General features: G+C 30.9%; 1 protein-coding gene across 4 annotated transcripts in view; it reads left to right on the forward strand.

Annotated features, from left to right (window-relative positions):
* Positions 1-21,182, forward strand: part of LOC116426221 (lachesin) — a 363,880-nt gene extending 342,698 nt beyond the window's left edge. For 2 of the 4 annotated variants that reach the window (XM_031974872.2, XM_031974873.2), the window contains 5 exons: positions 962-1,111; positions 5,058-5,208; positions 5,287-5,435; positions 10,820-10,879; positions 19,717-21,181. In XM_031974872.2, the coding sequence (XP_031830732.1) occupies positions 962-1,111; positions 5,058-5,208; positions 5,287-5,435; positions 10,820-10,879; positions 19,717-19,844 (638 nt within the window). In that variant the 3' untranslated portion in view covers positions 19,845-21,181. Of the gene's footprint in view, positions 1-961; positions 1,112-5,057; positions 5,209-5,286; positions 5,436-10,819; positions 10,880-19,716 lie in introns of all 4 variants that reach the window. The other 2 variants (XM_031974877.2, XM_031974871.2) reach the window with 2 other exon arrangements.
* The last annotated feature ends 480 nt before the right edge of the window (positions 21,183-21,662 follow it).

Genomic DNA, 21,662 nt, shown 5'->3' on the forward strand with positions numbered 1-21,662 from the left:
TTCAGGAAAGAAAGAGATATAAATGAAGCTTATACAAAGCAAGAGTTTTACAATATAATGCAATACATAGTAAAATAATAAGCAAAAAAAATTAAACTTTCAACTTGAAATTTTACCCAGAAATTAGTCTTTTAACAGAGCTTTTAAAGCTATTTCAATTTCCGAAAGACATATCAATTTGATTGCTAAAATTTCGTGAAATTTATGAATTCTTACTGATGTGCAAATTATATCAAATCGTTTTCTAGATAAATTTTTAACAGCATAGAGATACAAAAGAATATTAAAAAGAATAAAATTTGTTTATTCTTTAGACTATAAGACGAATTGCCACCTCATAAATGATTCGGGTAATGCATATATGTGTGTTTACATGCTTCAAAATAATATTGGTACCTTGACATAGAAATTCACTGAATTTACATTTTTAAATGGAAATATTAAACATTTCCATAAACCAATACACGCCAAGTGTACATTGCATAGAATAAATGACGCTGTCCCCTGAAAAATTGAAAAACCAGGTAGAAGTGGCATTTTGATATATGAAAATTCCGATAACGTCAAACAAATCCAGACATCGATAACTTCAACACCGAAATCCTCGATTCATCCCGAAAGAGACCTCGCATAACGTCCGCAAACCCACTTCGAACCGTTACACGGAAAAAGCACATACATACCATACGTTCAAGGAACAGAAAAGGAACGATCATTTTTCTCTGACCGGTAATTTGGTGTTAACCTGTCGTCCCTCTGCCTTCGGTAAAATCGTAGATATAAGACGCTGGAAAGTGTCGACGGCCGAGGTTACAAAATAAAGAACGGTCCGTGCGGCTTCGAAGAGAGAGGTTGGTGACCACAGTGGCGCGTGGTAGCGGCGTAGAGAAGGGGCCGGGGGGGGGGGGGGGGTCAATTTTCGAGAAAATATGCAGACAGGAAACGTTTTCTTGGTGCGCAGGTGGCAGCACTTTCGAGAGGCACGAGACCTACAACGGTTCCCTGCTGCAATTCCATCGTGTCGAGAGGCGACAAATGGGGGTGTATCTCTGCATCGCCAGCAACGACGTGCCGCCCGCCGTTAGCAAGCGAGTGACACTCGCCGTGAATTGTAAGCACGTTTCCCTCCTAATCCCTGATTGTATCCGGCAGAAAGGCTCCGACCGACGACAAAATGCGACGCGGTACCCCCGTCGCTGACGTAACGACACGCTCCGCAGTGACGAATCACTCCGGCCATTGGCGCAACCGCGCCAACTCGCTAGAGGGCTTTACGATCTCCGTCGTCTCTGGTAAACCGCTAAGGACCGTCTATTACGGTGAATTAAAGCGATCCTGCCGAAGGAAACGGCGCAGCGGGTCTGGGGCGGCCGGGGTAGATTCTTTCCGCAGTTGTTGCTCGATGTAAGCATCGATAATGGCCCCGTTATCAGATCCCGTGATTTCATTCGAGGAACAGCCCCGATTCGCTTCCACGGTTTACCGACAATGGAACGAAAGAGATTTCAGATTGCTTATCAACTGTAATCAAAGCGAATTAAACCGGGATATACAGAAAAGCGCGCAGGCTGTTCACGAATTTATTGCGCGACGCAATAACGTTTATATCCGGGATAGAAACGCTTTTGTTTCTCCGTAAACAAAGCGAGCAACCGCACCGCGTACCCGCTGTGAATTTTAATAATGCTACGGGAGATAATCCTGAACGGCAAATACGTGCCGCTAAAAATTACAGTTTTACAATCATTTATTCCTATGGTCGGAGTTCTTCTGTCGAGACATTAAACTTCAATAGTGTATACACAAAGTTTCTAGCAATTCGATGCAGTTCTTTTGCTCTGCGAACTTTGCGCGTACATAAACCTGCAAGGATTAATAAAACCCGCGCGAAACGGCATAAATCTTTTTAAAGCGCCTACATATTGCTTAGGAATATAACGGACTATTAACTTGGATTACTTTTCCAGGTATTCTGCAATTGAATGTTTTTAGTACGTTTAACACGAAAGCAGTGAATTAATTTTAAAAGTAGATGTAGGGTATTTAAAATTTATGGTACGTTTTTGAAAAGGTAAAAAAGTTAAACGAAAGTGTAAATGTTATATCAATGTAATATCGAAAATGTAGAAAATTGTTTTCTATATGCATAGTTTTGGTATACTAACATTTGCTATACAATATCTAATGTTTTATTAATCTGTTTATGTTATAAAGATTTTATCAGTTTTCAGAAATTTTAGTTATGTAGAAAAAACCATAGTCAGCTTATACAACACAATAACTACTTACAGTAATTTAAATTCGGAATATAGTCATTTACAAAAGAGCATCTTCGAAAACAATAGCATCGATTTTTATCAAACTGTAAGTATTGAGAGTAGGTGGAAATAATGAAAGCTCATTAAATTCAAATTCGATAATGGAAATTTAAAAATTAATGCTATCGCATTAAGTTTCACCCTTTCGTAGTTATTTTAAAAAGTGAAAAAGGTACAAAAGGAACATTTTACAAAAATACTTCGTGTGAATAATAGATTTCATAAGGAAAAATAACAAAATACAAATCAATACAAGAAATGTAATACTAATCGAAACATTTTTTATCAGAAAACAATTATGATGTCCAATATACATTTCTGGAATTGTTACTGTATACCTTTTATTGGTTTAAATATTCGTAGGTATATAAGTTCCATAAGTTATTTCCAAACAAAGTTATATTTATTCATTAAATGTAAACCTCACAAAAAAACATGACTCACCTGCACGGAAGTATGGCATTTATTTTGTTGAACTCATTGTCAAATGTGTTTATAGTAAAGGGGCCAGCGTTTTTTTCATAAAGGGTAAATGTTTGAAAAAAGTGATAAAGGAAAATGTTGTAATGTTTATTGTAAGCTATACGATAGCGTAAACCAATTGTTTATATTTTTATCTTCTTTTGACAAATGAAAGTGCTCTTGAATTTTTTTAATGGAATGCCTTTTTTATATCGTATGAAATTATACATTTCAAATGATTTGAATATTTATTAAAACAAATAAATCAGATAATTTTAATTAATCATAAGTATTATTCAAAGATAACATTTTTTAATTTTACAGTCTGTAGATTCAACGTATTTTCTTTGGGAAATACCATACAGTCAGTTTTAGTACTAAACAAAAGTACAAAAATATAAAGAAATTAGTAGTTTCCTTGTGCAATACTTATTTTCTTTGTATTTTCAATGATTTTCCAAAAAAGTACCTATTTAATGTTTTATTGTACTAATGTTAAGAGTAATCACTTCACAAATAAATTTTATTTAATTATAACATGGTGTTGTAGCATTTTGGTATATTATCGTGAAAATCTATATTTATTCAGATATAAAATAATTTGTGTTAGTACACAATTTGCATAAATGCCATCAATATTAATTATTCTGGCACAACAGGCACAGCAGAGAATTAATTACGTTCAGCCACGATAATGCGTTACACATATATTTCATAGTTTTATATGAGCAGTACCTAATAGAATAACCTGTGAACTGTACAACATTTTAATTTTGATGTTCTTTTAATGACGCTACTAGTTGTAACTAATGAATCAGAAACTATTGATTTTTGAGTAGAATAAGATGTTAAAATGAAAAAAAATGTTTAAGAATAAGATTAATAAGCGTGGCTTTACGATAATTTTACGGTGAAAATTGTACACTCTCTTGATCTACGAAGAAAGTACTTCATTAATTTTCTTCATGTCATTATAAGAAGAAGTCTGATAAAACAAATCACATTATTCCGTTTGGTATATTACAGTAAATAAATGACCTATTTATGCCGCCTTACTTGGCAACAATGGAATTGCGAAGTAGGAATATTTGAAGACAATAAGCGTAAGAAGCTTCATTAAAGTCTATTACGAAGTACTTTTCACATTTAGTTTGCGCGTAAATTTCCACTTCACTGTTTCATAGAAAAGGTAGCAAGATCAAAGCATTTACTGATTAAAATTCTCTGCTGATAAAATTCTTATGACGAAAGTGCATTATAACGAGAAGTAATAGGGGTTGAAATGTTCCAGAATATAACACCATCATAAAGGATACAACAAAATCTGAGATTAAGTTTACCGCTATTAATCTAAAGCCACAAACACATTTCTATAGGATAAATGTCTGTTTAATATTCAACAGATTTTTATAAATCGCAAAAATGATTAAAGCGAAAATATGATTTTATTTGATAATACCACCAACTTGAGTCTTTTGTTGAAGAATTTACATCCAGTTAAGCTTGGCCATGCTGGGCACTGATTTTTTAATTTTTGTAATTAACTAAATTTTACTAATCTTTTTTTGATGAATATCACTTTTTTCAATTTCAAAGAAAGATACAAAATTTTGAAATTCTATTAATAGGAATATTCTTAGACATCCGTGTTTCTATTTCAAAAGTTATTTTACCTACCCAACTAAAAATTTGTGTAATAACATGAAAAAATATGAAAGCAAGTATAAAAACAATTAATGTGAAATCATTAAATTAAAGTTATTAGTAATTTCTGGAAACAGTGTAAAATTGTTTCGACAATATTCATTTTTAGGAAATGTGAGATTTAGTTTATAACGGTAATCATTCTTTATATCGAACATATTAATCATTGCATCTAATTCATTAATATTTTCTATAAAATGGTAATTTAATTTCTATTTAAATTTTCATTCCGAGTATGCGAAATAGCGCAGAAAAATAGCAAACGTTATTAACTTGGTACAAATGTTTGTCTACTCTTCTTAAAAATACATACTGAATTTATCAGAAAATGTTAGTTTACTCGTCAGCTGGTAGGCAATTTAATAAAAATTTATGCATTTCTGGGATATGCAGGCGTTCGTGTAATTGATACATTAAATCACGCACCACTACTCAGAAAACCATGTAATAGAGATATGTAATCCCGACAAATTATGAATGTCTATATTCTGCATGCGAGGACATTAATCAAAATCTTGGTGAACCGTGTGTATCGCGATAAATCGGGCAATTAATTTGAAACCGCTTCCACAGTTGTACCTGTCGTCAAAGCACCTAATCAGCTTTTGGGAGCACCTTTGGCTACAAACGTGCAATTGGAATGCTACGTCGAGGCATATCCAAATACAATAAATTACTGGATGAAGAACCGGCAGGGGTCAGGGGACGAAATGTTGATCGAGGGGTGAGATTATGAGTTCTCATAATTTTAAACGTCCGTTTGTCTCCCGATAGCAGAACTTATTGCGGTTGGATTTCGTAGACACAAGTACAGCGTACGAGAAGAACGATCTGGATACACAGTTTTGATGTCGCTATTAATCAAAGACTTCACTGGGGAGGACGTGGGCAGCTACAGATGCGTGTCGACGAACAGTCTTGGCAAGGCCGATGGCATTTTAAGGCTATACGGTAAGTTCTTCGACTCATAAAGTGCAATATACCTAAATAACTCAATTGTTAGGAGTACTCATAAGTAAAGTCGTTTCTTAAAATTACAGACTATTTAAATTTTTTAAATCGTACATGAAATGTTTAATCAATGATGAGATAGTTTCCATAATTGTCTGCGACATTTTGCCATTTGGAAACGAGCTTTGGTACGCCCATTTTATAAAAATCCCTTGACTTTTCATTAAAATACTTTTGTATTCCGCTTTTGACTTTGTAATTGAACAATTTTTTAGTATATAGTAAATACTGTAGAGATCTAGTTTCCGGTTTGGATTATCATACATAACCCATTTTTCGTCCCCCGTAACTAAAGAATCCAAAACGAGTTCTGCTTTGTGTCTAAACAAGTAATGAATTGCATACAGCAACTCTCGTTGCTTAATCGGCTGTATTAAGGACATGCGGGACCCATTTTCCGCATCGTCACACTTTTCTAATTTTGTGAAGGTGTTCTTAAACTGTAAACCACAACATACCAATAATTTCTGCAATCTCTGCAATTGTTAAACTCGGGTCTTTTTCAACTATAGCCTTCAATACGTCGTCTTTAAGAAGAGGCAGACTTCTTGATCTCTCATCGTGTTGTAGACAAAAGTCCCCGTTCAAAAATGCTGTGACCCATTGTTGACATTGCCGGTCACTTAGGACTTCGGGATAAACATTATTAATATTGATTGTTGCAACACTAGTATTGTTTCCTTTACCAAATTCATAAACCATACAATGTTGAATATGCTCCTTCATCAGTTTATCTGAACTCGTTCTTTTTAAATGATATTGAATTCTCCTGCTTTAAACAATTTGTAAGGAAAATGTTTGAGGTAGCTTTAACACTAATAAATCATCAACTTGATTCACACGAAGTTTGCAACATTGATTCAACGACAACTGTCAGTCCGAGATGACATTATTTATGAGTACTCCTAATATATGTACTATTATTGTTGTATCAAGTCTACTACTATAAACGTTGACATATTTTTTCGTTTTCTTACTTTCATCAATAATAAAAAATTAGCTTTTATAATTAAATTAACCATTTAAGACTTAAGCCATTTTCCGTAAATTGCGTACTCCTCTAATTAATTATTAATCTATAGAATCGATCAATTTAAACTCATTCTATGTCATGTCAGAAATAGAATATTTTTAATTTTCTTTCAAATTCTTTCTATCATCATCGTACTTGATATAAGTAAGTATTGAATAAATATAATAAACATTTACAAATTAATTACACACATACATACACGTCGAAGTAAAACAATCGTAGGTTTGTAAGTTACAAATACATGTTTTTTTCTATTGAACAACATAACCGTATTATTATTTCAAGAATATAAACATATTGCAATACAATTTCTAAGATATTAGTGTAAAGAGATAATAGTTTCATAACAAATTGCTATTTTGTCATTAATGGTTTTTGCTGAAATTGATGATTTCAAAAGTGTATTTGTAAATAGTAATAATAAGCATTTTATATGATCTTGTTTGAATTTTGAAAATATGTTTCGTCCATTACCGAATAATGCGATATTTATATTAGAGTCACTGTTTGATCTAAGCAATATATTTATAAAATAGAATTAAGTTGTATAAGGAGTAACATGATAACGAGGGGAAAAAATGAAGTCCTAAAAACATAAAAATATAAAGAATTATATGTATATGTATATTTACTTACGAAATTGTGAAGATTTATTGCTTGTAATTAAAAATGAACTTCATATTAAAACAGAAAGAACTTTTGCAGTATGTGTATCATAGTACAAAGACCTCTATACATCTGAACAGATTTTGAAATAACAAAAATGAGTTGGCAATGTTTTTAAAATTAATTTAAGAAAACATAATATTTTACTGGAAATTGACTCATGAAGTGTGTAAATTAATTCAATGCTTCTCAAACAAAATTTAAATTCTATTATTACATAACTCCATGTTACTCTGTAAGCTTCCTGCATATTTGCCTTTAATCTTCATTCAACAGCTGTTGCAATTACATGTCCTCAAACTTATTCAGCAAACCAAATCCATGTTCGTCATTCAAATCAACATTTTCTTCACTAACTTTCTATCACTAATTCTCTCAGATTTTGTAAATTACAACGCTTTCACGACAAATTAACTACATTTTTAGTAGTTCCAACGACATTTCTCTTTAAATCAAATGTAAATAGAATACTATGCCTAACACAGTTTGTCAGTAGTCACTTTGATCGTTACTAATTTTTGAGAGTATGTGTATCATTCAAGAAAATAATATAATATTACATTAACATACACACTGATACTTTAAAATTTCCATAAAGCAAGGAAATATTGGAATTTTAAATATTTATTAGTGTAGAAATAAAATCTCGAAAGAAATTCCTATTTGGTTAACTACAAACAGTTTATTAACAATAACAATAACTACACTAAGTGAAACTGTCGATGCAGTACGCCCACACTGATTCTGATAATTTTGAAATATGTTTTGAAGACATGATTTTGAATAACTTTTTTCTGTATATGTTGCTCATGGAAGGCTTTAGATTCCGAGATATTCGCGAAAAACTTTTGCTACTACTTCACAAAATTCTGTATTCATGAGGGTGTCCGTGAGAGAGGTGCAAGTATAACCGCACGCCCGTCATTTCGGCGGTGGTGGGTTGTATCAGCCCTCAATCTTCTCGGGTTACGTTTATGTACTCTTCCCGATGAAAGTTATATTAATATTCAAACGAATCTTGGGCAATTATACATTAAATGCCTCCCCCTCCAACAAAACTAGCCCCACCTATACAGTAATGCTCGCTTAAATTCCACAATTTCGGGTCCCAGCAGTGAAATATAACCGAGCAGAAAAACAGGAGGAAGCTATCTGCTCTCAGGAATTAACTCGAGCATAGCCTGACGAAGGCAAAGAATCGATATAGTGAGCGGAAGCGGTATAGACACAGCCCTCCAAGCATCGGAGGTCGAGACGCGGGACTTCAAAGCAATGCCGCACGTGTCAAATATAAACATATAACGAAGAAAATTTTAGTCGCAGAAATTTTAATCTTACCTTCTCAAATGTAGTGCCAGCGAATTAGATTGTGATTAAAATGAGTCCAAACACAGTAGAAATTGGACTAGTTTTCCGACTTAATATGCTTAACTAAATTAAAGGTTCATTTGCCCCAAATCGATAAAGTAGTCGATTGAGTAGTTAAAGTTAAAATGATTGCGATTGAAATTTTCTTCACTGCATGTTTATACTTGACGCGTGCGGCATCTTTTCGACCTTTGTCTGTCTCTTCCCCTCGTTGTATTCCTTTTCTGTCCCTGTCCACTGGGATCACGTTACACTAAGTTCAAGGCAGTGAGTAGTGAGGAAGAGTGGGGATAGTGCAATGGAATTAAGCCGAGCAGATTTCTGTGGAACTTAAACGGGCATCACTGTCACTCTAAGTCGCTGCGCCAAAACCACGCTCACGCTGTTAGCTCTCTCGCTGGACTCTCGGTTTAGGACTCCTCATTCAAGACGCTCTTTCTTTATTTTTACATGCATCCCCTTTCACTTGTACCCTGATCCTCGTACTGTAGAGAGTTGACTTGATGGCTAGGCTAAAGAATGCAGCTGATCGACCGGTTTTTATCTTTTGGTATTATTTCCTAATTACTACTATTTTCGATCACTGATTTGCTATTCATCGATACTATCACATATAATCGATCCAAAATGTGGAACTGTCAACTAGAGAAAGACCTTCTTGCACTTGTGCTGTTCCGCTAAACATCAAGTCATCTTCCAACAGTACGCATTTCGCTAATCGCTACATTTTCACGGTCCAGTCCCAAACACTTTTCCTTCGCACCCTTTCAGCTACTTAAGATTTTCTAAACGCAGTCACTCTATTTCCCACACATACCGACGCCGCCCAATCACAAGACGATACAGACCACACGCACAGACAATCGACCATTCACACCTTACATTATAAACAGGTAAATACAATCACATTGAATTACTTTATTTAATAACTTAACTAGAACATTTGTTAAGTAAATTAATAAAAGAAATAAATATTAAAACGATTTAGTATCGTTTATAAAATTAATGATATTAGGCAATATTAGACGATTAGTGCAAAATGAAATCTGACTCAATAAAGTACTAAAAATGATTAGGATTTCATATCTCATATTTTCAAATTAACAAGAATTCTCATGCGTAGTCATACACACAGATTTATTTAATTTCTAATAAATATTAGATTCGTCGTTAGGGAGATTCTCGTTTTATAGTAAGAAAATCGATTAACACCTCAAAATTTTTATCGGAAAATTATCATGTATAAGAATTTATTGTTTTATAGGTACAAAGAAACATTCCATGAATGAAAGAAATTTTTAATTTATTTTTTTATCACTGTTAAATCCAATTATATACAATTGTCATCTTCTTCGACAGTGAAACAATTATTGACGTGCAGTGTGACATTTACAATAATCATCAGAATATAAAAATAAAACATTTTCTTAAAGGTAGGTAATTTGTGTTGGAATTATATTGATTTCTGACAAAAATTACACAAGATTAAACAAGGTATTTACGTTCGTAATATGAAATAAACTTTTTTCAATTGATAAGTTTGCTTATATGAATTTAAAAAATATTGTAAATAAAAAATTAAATAAAAATCAAAAGTATAATACCTAGAAGACTATAGCAGGACAAAAATAAGCTTTATTTGAAATGGATTAGTTAATTAATCGTTAAGTTATTGTGCACAAAATTTAAAATAAATAGTTTCGAAAAAAACACCAATGAAGTTTCAAGATACCTATTTATTTATAGTTTAAATGCTTATTTTCGATAATTAAATTTTATTTTTTCTATAAGTTTATTTCCTGTTGCAATATTTCTGAATTAAATATGTATTCGCCATTAACATGCAACACATTCACTTTTCTCAATTTTGACGCTTTTACTATACTATTACCATTATTACTAGCCTCTGACGGGTAACATTAAACAACCTCCTACATTGTTATTTTTTCAAATATAATTAAAAGATTTTAGGAATATGTTTTCAAAGTGGTATATTATTAATACATACAAAAAGATAATAAATCGATTTTAAAATTAAGTATTTCTTTTTCTCCAAATTTTAACATGACAAAACTCGTTTTCAAAAATACAGTTCATATATTGTCCAAGTAGTACAGATACAGTATATAAATTGTATTATATTACAATAATAGTACTATAATAGCTATATAAATTATAATGTATTGGATCTTGGTACTGAATAGCAAAAAAAGAAATTTTATATGATGTATAAAGAACTATTTTTATTTTCTTCCAGAAATTAAAATGGGCTTTGATAGGACGTCACGTGGGAAAGATCATGTATCAATTATCGGTGGTAAGTTATACGAAAATTTTCTTAATTTTTTCAATAAAAATTCGAGTTATAGTTTTAAATGTTAAAGTTTTTATTCCTTTGAAAAAATTGTCTTAACATTTTACAAATATTGCAGCTAGCTTCATCCTTAGCGAAATGGTACATTTATAATAACGGTAGTGCCTTGAAGTAATTCACTATTAAATTAAATTTGTGGACAATATATTGAAGACACTCGTAAAAGATGTGAAAGTTATTATTAAAACGAAGATATACTTTCCCAGAATATTAGACAAATTAAAGATAATGAAATATTCTGACAATATCTAGCTTTAGACATGCCCACATTCAATTTTGTAAGTGTACCATTAATTTTAATCTGTGAGCATTTATCTAGGACACTGATTTCCAACCTTGTTTCTCATTGTCAATATAGTATATATTACATTATTATACATTATCATATTATATAATATGATTAAAATCAGTGGCACAACCAAAAAATTGAATATAGACATTTCTAAAGTAGTTGAAACAGTGACCTGTATTCCTATAAATATTGTGCGGATATTTAATTATCTTTAATTTGTATAATATTGTGGGAAAGTATGTATGTGTATATATATAAAGCTCGAAGTTCTGAAGATAAAATGAGCTCAAATTAATACTCAGAGTGTTTTTCGAAAGAAGAGGTGCAGGAGGCAAACAGCTGCCGATCACATGTTTTTGAAAGGGTAGGCCCAACAACTACTGAGTATTTCGAGCAATATTGTCACATGGGATGTTATATATTCTTCTTTCTTCTATTAGGTCTACCGGAACGTTTTGTTCGTTTTTGAATTAAAAAAAAATAATACACTGTCAATACATTTATTAACTCTTTGCACTCGAAGCATTTTCTCAGTGACATTACCTGCAATTCGAAGTAATTGTAATAGAGAAAGCATATTAACATATAAATAAATGGTACACGGATGAAAAGAGAAGTCATAGTTGTATTTTACTGTTTTTTTATCGAATATAGATATAAATGTTATAATATATTTTATGAAAAAATGTTATAGTTTATGATGACAAATTTCAAATGCCTCTGTTCCAGAGCCTTCGAGTGCAAAAATTAACACATTCACGATCGCATATAATTTTCCAAAGTCTACAGCTGAGTACCGCTAGTCTTCTACTCAAATGTGTATGAATATGAAAAATATATGACAGAACTATGTTATCAATACTTAAATACAGATTCCGTAAATCACGTATAGATAAGCGACTGGCATTCTCCTAAAAAAATTCAAAATGATATTGGGTTACGTTATCACCGTTCATTCAAAAAATAAAAAATGACGTAGGACTACGTTTCCGTTCTTGAATGTGTTAATATTTACTGAACAATATAATTTCCATCGTTACTAATGACCTCTTACCAGCGTGATGGTAATTTGTAGATTCTATTTTTGTAGAACCTCTCATCTTTGGAAACTTGAGATGACATTATCGGACAGAACTTTCCGGTAAACCATAAAACAAGTGCAATTTTGAGTGGCCCGATAAAACAGGTTCTTATGTTTGTACAAGATACTATACGCAACGGTATTTAAAAGTTTCCACTATGAATTTATCGTAGAAAATATTAATCGTACACAGTTCATTCTCTTCTGTATTAAACATAAAAAATTGATCTCTCTAAACAAATTTTCCTTATAATTTATACCTTTTCCTTATAATTTATTTAGCAGTCTCTTATAGTTTTTAAGAGTCCTTAAAACAAATATTTACCAAGTTTAATATTTAGACACTACAAGAAGTTTAGTATGTAGTTTACTTATAATTTATTCGCAATTTCATTCATAATGAAGAGAAAACATACGTGGTCAAGTATAATATAACATGAAGACACTATTTCGTATTGAAATAATAATATTTAAATTGTAAGGAAAACGTAACCAATTTTTATAAAACATTTTCTATAAAATGCAAAACTATAAATTTAGCTCATAATAAAATAATAACGAAATAATAACTCATTATACAATGACTAGAATGTGAATTTTTTCGAGTACCATACGTTGATGAAGAGTGGGATTGTGGGATGATACAGGAATACGAGAGATAGTGCTTGTGCGCTTTTACCTCTGACTTTGACACTTTTGTCTCTCTTTGCCGGTTTGCAAATACGACCGTTTCGTCCAATAACGAAAATACGTCTGAAAAGAGATGGAATTGTTAGACTTTGAACAGTAGTGGGTCTGTAAAATACCAACCTGTCGTCAACGTACTGTAGAAATTTTTAAAAATTACCTCACAGTAATATTTACTGATTTATAATTATAAGTATCTGAAAAATTGCTTTCATTTCTGAGTAGAAGTAATTCAGCAAGACAAAATCAATGGAGCACGTACATATTTTTGTTTGAACGATATCATGACCTGTATTAGCGCCCAAAAGAAACCTCTTACTAAACACAGAGTAAGAGCACAGAGAATATTTTAATTTTTGAAGTTCCTACCACATCTAAGTAGACATGTACATAAATAACTTATATTTGGTTTAAAATAGTAAGGTAGACCGAGGCGAATCGGATCAATTCAGATTTAACAGCGAAAAACTACTAGTTAAACTGAGAATGAATGTTTTGTTTCATAAATTTGTTGTTAATATATTTAGCTTCAATATTAGTAAAAAATATCTGTAAAGATTTTTATGTTTATAAAAGTTTTTGTTACCGATATTGAAGCTGAATGTGTATTGATAACAAATTTATGAACAAAAATATTTATTCTCAGTTTTAACTATGAGTTTTTCACTGAATATTCCGGAATCTAAAAAGGAATTCAATTTTTTGTAAAAATTGTTTGTTTAATCCAAAATTGTACAATGTAATGATAATAAAATAAATTACTGGTACATTTGTCACAAATATACCACTTTTTAATACTACATTTAGTAGCACAGTTTTTGTAATACGACTTTTCGCGAATATTGCATTGGTCCCAATCTTTTGAAGGTGGGTGAATAACTTTTCATTGTAGTAAATGCAATATTGTTCTGTGGAAAATTCTGTATTTATGTTACGAATTCATTCGTCCTTATTACTTTTTATTCTTTTTTTGGTAATGTCTTTCCTTAGCCTAGTCTTTAACTTCTGTTATTTTTCAAGAAGTATCGTTTTATTGACAGATGATGTCTAATGTAAAGTTGGATTTTTTAATTATTTGACAAATGAGTCTTCTTTGTTCGGTTGTACACGGTATGCGGTAAATTTCCGGAGTTTGACGTATAGTCAGTTCTTTGGACCTTACTCTTATTATTGTGTCTTTGATATTGTTTTGCTCCGTGATCTCTGATTTGTCTTTCTTTCCTACGTATGCACCATCTATACATAAGTAATCATAATATTAATAATCATAGGCATCAAAATAAGGGAAAATATTTATCCGATTCATCCTGCACGGCCTAATTCGGTTAAACTCATTCCTAAGGATTTCAGAGTGAATACGATAAATTAATAAAATGCAATATAATAATCTGAAGTACATTAAATACTGAATTTAGACACCTTAGAGACTAATAATAATAAAGTCGTTTGAATTTTCAAACTTAACTTGCCATTTTAATCCGTATATATGTAAATACGTATTTTATATTCGCCAAGAATTCGTTACGTTCGCCCACGTTTGATTCGATTGTAACACGTGCTGGTGGCGAACAACGGTTCGAAACAATTAAGGATGTAATTGGATTACGCGTAAAGAAGATGTATGAAGGAATATGGACGGTCAGCATGTTAATTTCTGTAATAACGTAACAAATATAGCTAATATTCTTATTTTTATCCGATTCACCTCAGTTTGCCTTATATACAAGTAACATCTACTGTTTATTGAAAGTGACGCGTATTTGCCGTCTGTACTCTCTAGTAAGCAGTGGCATATCATCTAATTACTAAGAAGACGGCTTAATTGGAACCGTCACAGGACGAGTAACAATACATGCACGACCGCAAAAAAGCGCTCGTAAAAACATAAGGGTTGGGAGGTAAATGACATTGATCTAGGTACAGGTAAGAGAACAAACATTATGCAGACAGAACGCTGTTTATTAGTTGATTACATAGCAACACCGTAAAAACCTTTATCTTTTAGAACTCTTCTTTCGAAAAACACGCTATTATGAATGTAAAAGCTATATCGTATTAAATTAACTATGTATTTTCATATTTGTTAAATGTACCACAACTGTTCAAAGTAATCTTTAAACTTCTTTTAAAGAACATTGCTTTTTAACCCCTTAAAGACCGAATTATTTTGCAAGAACCTTTTGAAACTTCCCAACTTTTTTTATGTATCTATTATAATAAGTTCTCATCATGCTTAATAAGAAATCGTGTTAAATTTACTAGCAAAGTCAGGTATTTTAGAAGATATATCCCCTCTAAGAATACTAAAATCTTACAAAAATTCTGAAAAAAATGATAAAAAATGAAACTATAAAATAAATTAAGCATATGCTTTTTACTGCGACATATTAGTTTTACGAAGAAAGTTTCATAATAATCTTCAATTGATCTTCATTTTCACAAAGGAAAAAAATCGAATTGTGTTGTACGATCCATTACTTTAGAAGTAAAATAATTGATTTCCCTAGTTCTTCTGGTGATAAAATCCATAGTGATAAATAAATCGAATAATCGATTCAGAAGCAACAAAATGTAGTCGCAAAACAAAAAAGAGATACCTAGAAATTAGTGGTACGCACGGTTATTTTTTAATTCAGGCATGGTCCTTAACATTAGCCGCACTGGCACTTTCCTACCGTAATCAATCAAATAACTGTCTACAAAAGAAAAACAAACAAGTTACATGATAAATTTTGTTTAGTGGAAACAAAAACGAAAGAAAAGACAAAAATTGAGAAACTGATTTAATCAGTCAATATAGAAATTGATATAAAGTTAAATAATGAATGAAAGGAAACGCAGAATTTTAAATCCGACCATTTGACCGGTTCCCGGTACAATTTGTGTTAAGGAGTTAAATCAAATTCAATTGATGTAAAGGACAATTAAGCTCGGAACGCCTCCCATTTTACTGAACTATCTATTTTTTATAAAAGTGTAAAAAAAATAAAGCTTCCTAATTCGCACTTATTTATGAATAAAAAGAGAATATTAAGTGCACTATTCGAAAATTCATCGTATTACGTTTCATTTCGCCTATAAATCGATACCTTTCCTGAATTATACGTATAGGTGTACATACAATTCTTTTTGTGTACCCACAAAGGTTCGGTACACATACACGTATACCATAATCGACATTAATTGGTTGGGAATCATTGATCTGGAATATGAACAAAACATAATTTAATAGAGAATTAACAGACGACCCATAATAGTATCGAGCAACATTTGGCCTTTAATGTAGCTAGATGCAACGTTCGTGAAACATTGACATCTTTTGTCCAAAAATATATACCTTAAATTTGACAATATAGAGTATGGCACTTACCAAAGGTTGGTAAATATAAATACTTACAACAAACGTTAAGAAATAAATCTTCAAATGAGATAAATGAGTTTGTATCATTTTCTTACATTACATTATAGGAAGAGTTCATACATTAAAAATTCATAACAATTATTTCAAATATATTTATACCATATAATAGGTACATTTAATGTATAATAATATTAAAGGAGTAGTAGAATATAGACAACAGCTAAGAAATATCACATTATTATTATACAAGTAAATAGGGGAAAGTAGGGTAAAACGGAAAGGTCAGATAAAATGGAACAGTAATGTTTTTCATAGATAAAGAGCTCGTATCGAGTTGCTGTCGCACGCCATGGTTCTAATAAGTCCTCGATGTAGTTTGAGTTTGACTGCAGAGCAGAGCATGAGTAATTTTTTCATTAAGAACATTGAAAAAATATTCAGTAAAAGGTTTTGATATTATATGGATGTTTGAAGCATTTTCTTACCTTTCAATTGAAAAATTAAACAGGAAAACTATAGTACTAAACTCTACGTTCCTTAAGCTCTATTTTTGACATTTAAGTTATTCCTTTGTCTTATGCCACACTATAAATTTTATATGCTTTTCTAAATTATGATGCGCGAGGGAAAATGGAACACTTTATAACAGAGGCAACAAGAGTTTCTTGCTATGTACTTTGTTTATAGTTTTAATTGATCACGTGTAATTGTATTGATGTATAGCAAATTAGAATCGAAGATGAGATAAAAACTGACCAAATAGGTTGCACCAGCGTAGAAAAAGAAGACGACACATTTATTTGTGACTTTTGATCATAAAATTATATATATTTATAGTTTATTTATATCAGCTAACAATTAAATATATTCAATCAGCAATTTTGATTTAGTAGAACTAAAGATTTTGTATTTTTATATGATTTTACATGAGTGTTCTGTTTTACTCTATCATTTTTGTGAAGCGGATATTTCCATACCTTCAGACAATCGTATTTTCCTTCGTAACTAAATATTTTTATTTAAAAAATCTTTTATTTCCTTATAATCAAAGGTCTACTTAAAACTTCTAATAAAGATTTTATGCGTCTAGTACTCCTGACATTTTATTATTACAATTCAAAGAAAAACTTTCCATCTCACCCTACTTTCCCGACATACCAGTATTTGTTTTCGATAGGACATTGTTTTTAATTGTTTTTATTTTATATTGATGCCGGTTTAATTCTATATATTTACACATTTCTGTATTATTACTGGAGTGTACAATGTAAATCAGTCTGAAGTAATAAAAATTACGCATTATTTAATTTCAACGTAATGATACTATTGAGACAACATCAACGAGCAGGAAAATTGTCGTATATTAAAAATTAATTCATTTTATAGTACTATGCAGATTAGAAATAAATTTAAAATTTAAAAAATTAATACTAAAATTATAAATTGTCAATTACACGAATATAATTTTTGTGAAAGAAATTATTGACAAAGAAGATGACCAATAAACAAAAGTTTATAAACTGATGAAAGCAAATTAATATGTTTAGGAACGATGTTACAAACAATCTAAAACTGACTGGTCACCGATTTAATATGAAATAAAATATTAAGCAAGTTATAAATTTGGATGTGCAAATGTAATGCTTTAAAGTTACTTTTTTTATTAATGTTACTGGTCCATTAATATAAATTAAAAATACAGTAGATAGATTTCTAAAGATATGTACAGATTGTTTATTTTAGGGAAGAAATTAAAATGTTCCTATTATTAGGAATACTGAACAGCGGAAAATGGACATTTTTGTTTTTAATGCTTTATAGGAAGAAATAAGTGAGTAGATATAGTTAATAACTTTTTCTAAGAGATATTCTGATATTCTTGTTAAATAATCGAAACAGTAAAAGGTATATCGGAGGCGATAGGTCATAAAATTATAAGAATTATATATTTAATAAAATATTATTTTGTATGGTAGAAAAATAAACGGCACAATCTTGTGGGAGGATCTAATATTTGAACCTCCTGAAACATATATGGAACTATATCAAGTAACAAAGACTTTAAATATATAACAATAAAAATGAACCAATGTAACAAATTAAAAATATGTGGCCTCAAATATTAATAGAATTTAACATTAAATTAATCATCTCTATTTCACCTACATTTCTGACAATAATACAACCTGAAGGTTTTCCACATATTTATTTATGCCATAAAGACATTACATTCATAGGCAATCAATTATGTCTGTTTACAAGGTGCATGTAACTTATGAAAAAATATTTCCTAAATTTTATTCAAACTTGCAATTAACCACGTTTATTTTCGACGCTTATATTTGTATGCCACAGTTCAAGTAATTAATCGGTTTATATTAATAATAATCGGCCATTATTAATACTAACCAAATATGTAGAAAGGTCAAAGTAATTAATTTGTAAGAATTTATCACCTAACCCGGTAATTACTAATAATGCACACCTATGTTCGGTAAATGTAAGGAAAGGAAAGGAAATGTAAGGAAATTGTCATAATTTATATAGCATAATTTTATCAATAAAAATTATTCTGTCATAACTTTTTCATGTAAGAAAAAAAAGAAATAATTTATAAGCACGTTAAAAAATGTGGTATAAATTTGTTCATAAATAGTAGAAAATTATGCAAAAAAAAGTTTTTATTAAATGCACCAAGCTAAACAAGTAATTATTAATAATTACCGGTAAATATGGTTATTACAATTTATTATTTACATTCATCAAAATACATGGGTACTATTCATACTGGCCGATTACTATTAATACAAATCGAATTTATTATATCAACTGTAACATACATACAAAACAAATATAAATACAGTATATTCGCTAATGTTTATGCATTAAAAAATGATGTATCGTTTCTATTTTACTTATTGTACATTAATATAATACGTTGCTAATGATGTATTATACATTTGATAAAATAAATAAAATTGCAACGCGTATGTTACATATTTTTTTTAGTAATTGTCATGTTTTTTAACTTTTGTCGGAAAGTATTTACATACATACACTGTCGGTAATAAGTGTGGGACCATTTGATATCTAACGTTACAAATTAAAAATTACATATCTTATAAATATATAAAATAATATAACAAAAATTATATATGTTTACATTGGACTAATATGCATATATCCATGTTCCTTTATCATACCCAAAAATTCTTCAATAAAAATTGTTTACAAAACACGAAAGATTTTCTTTTAGCCGATGTATCGGTCCCAGATATTTAATCAACGGTGTATATATGAACGGAAATCTATTATGATGGAAAGAGAATCGAAAATACTAAATGAAATTTTCCGTTTAGGTTTAGCCGAAGCTGCACAAAGCTCAGGCGCTAATAGCGGCAGCAGAAGGTTCTTCGGATATAGCAACAAATTATCACATCTCTTGTCCACATTTCTTTTTATACCGGTATTCCTGTGGCCACGGTGAAGAAGGCATCCGTTGCTGGTACTGTTAAACCGAGTGCTGGATAACTTTGTGCCAAAGGACAAGAAAAATGCATGAATGCTTGTGTATGTATGCGTGCGTGTGGTCTCAAACAACTCAGAAGTTGTCTCAGTGTGTGCAAAATTATAAAAACATGTGCGCAAGAGAAAAAGAGCGTTCTCTCTGAAAAGGAGAATAAGTAATGCATTGGATGTACGTGTGCATGAAGAAAAGCAGCGAATTAATGAAAAAAAAAAGAAAGAAATAAATAAATTGGAGGCTCGCGTTCTCTACATCTTCCTACTACCCTTTCCTATTCCCGAGTGTTAAAAACGTTTTTAGAACAATAAATGTTGTCAATGTATGCGTCCAGTTAGATTCGCAATCCGTGTCGTTGGAACACCTATGACGGATCGGCGGGTTTTTGAAAAGACGCGCCGCATGACGAAATGACAAGAAACGTGCAAGCAGCTTGGCCCTTCCTAATGATGCTTAACAAGTCGTCAATAATATTCATAAGTTACAATCATTTTGTCATTGGTATCTGCATTACAGGCGTTAGACAGGGAACTCGGTGTTTCGAAATAAAACTATGAGATCAAACGTTGTACACTACCAGCCGCTAATAATTAATACGCCCTTCTTTTCTATTCCTTCTTGTACGTTGAAACCACTGAATATTAACCTTCGCAATCCTAGCGGTTCTAATGACCGCTCGAACGACAAAAATTGCGTCCACTCGGACCTCCATATTGTAAATTATACATATTTACATAATATAATACATATTGTTTGATTTAAAATATTTCATATTTCGCACTGACTTATTTCAGAAATAAGAAAATCCTACTTGTTTATCTTAATCATAAGAATCTTTTTGTTAAAGTAATGCGTAACGTCTCACATGCGAATTTTATGACAGTTACATTCAATTGGATTCAAATCGACACACACGCATCGTTCTGCGAAGATTAATGTTTTGGGCTAAATAAAATATTTATGATATAAAATTCGTAAGTTTTTAACTAATTTAGATTATTCGCCTAATACTATAAATGGTAAAGTTATCAAAAAATAACTTCTTTAACAATTTGACTGATATTTGGATACGCTATAAAAATCAACGTCTTGAACAATTTTTTTCTGTAAGGGGAATTTCTCTAATGCCGGGCACTAACGTTTACTATAATACTAGTAGCTTAATGGAAAAATTCTGACTTAAGTAAGATTGGAAAGAATGAAATAAAAAATTTTCTAGCTATAGAGAATATTAACTCATTTTTTTAATGAGGGCATCCGAGAAAAAGGTTCTTTATCGTAAACAATGAAAACGCATTGAATCACATCATTTGAAAAATTGTTACACATCTTAGGTTTTTGTAATTAATATACTTGTAAAATGATTTTCATATACTATGGTAAATGATTTTTTAATGTTACTTTGATTGAACCACACATATGTAATAACTTTGCAACAATTTTAATTATTCAATTAAAATTACTAAATTTTGGCTTGTTCTGTCCCCAGACAGTAGTACGTTATATGAAAAGCTATATACTGCATATTATATCATTAAAAATCAGGAAAAGGATATCAGTTGACTGATAGAATGTAAGAGAGAAAGAAAAGAAACATAATCAAACAGAGTAAAAAAAGTATTCACTAATTTGCCACTAAAGAAACTACTATGTATAGTTTTGTTTAACAAGTAGTGATGAGGATTGGATTCAATGTTCCAAATATCACTACTGAACTCATAAAACTTGGGTAAATATTTGTGAGAATTTAGATAACTGTATTTACGAAAAATGTCCATTATT

This window comes from Nomia melanderi, chromosome 12 (genome assembly GCF_051020985.1).
Source record: "Nomia melanderi isolate GNS246 chromosome 12, iyNomMela1, whole genome shotgun sequence".
Lineage (NCBI taxonomy): Eukaryota > Metazoa > Arthropoda > Insecta > Hymenoptera > Halictidae > Nomia > Nomia melanderi.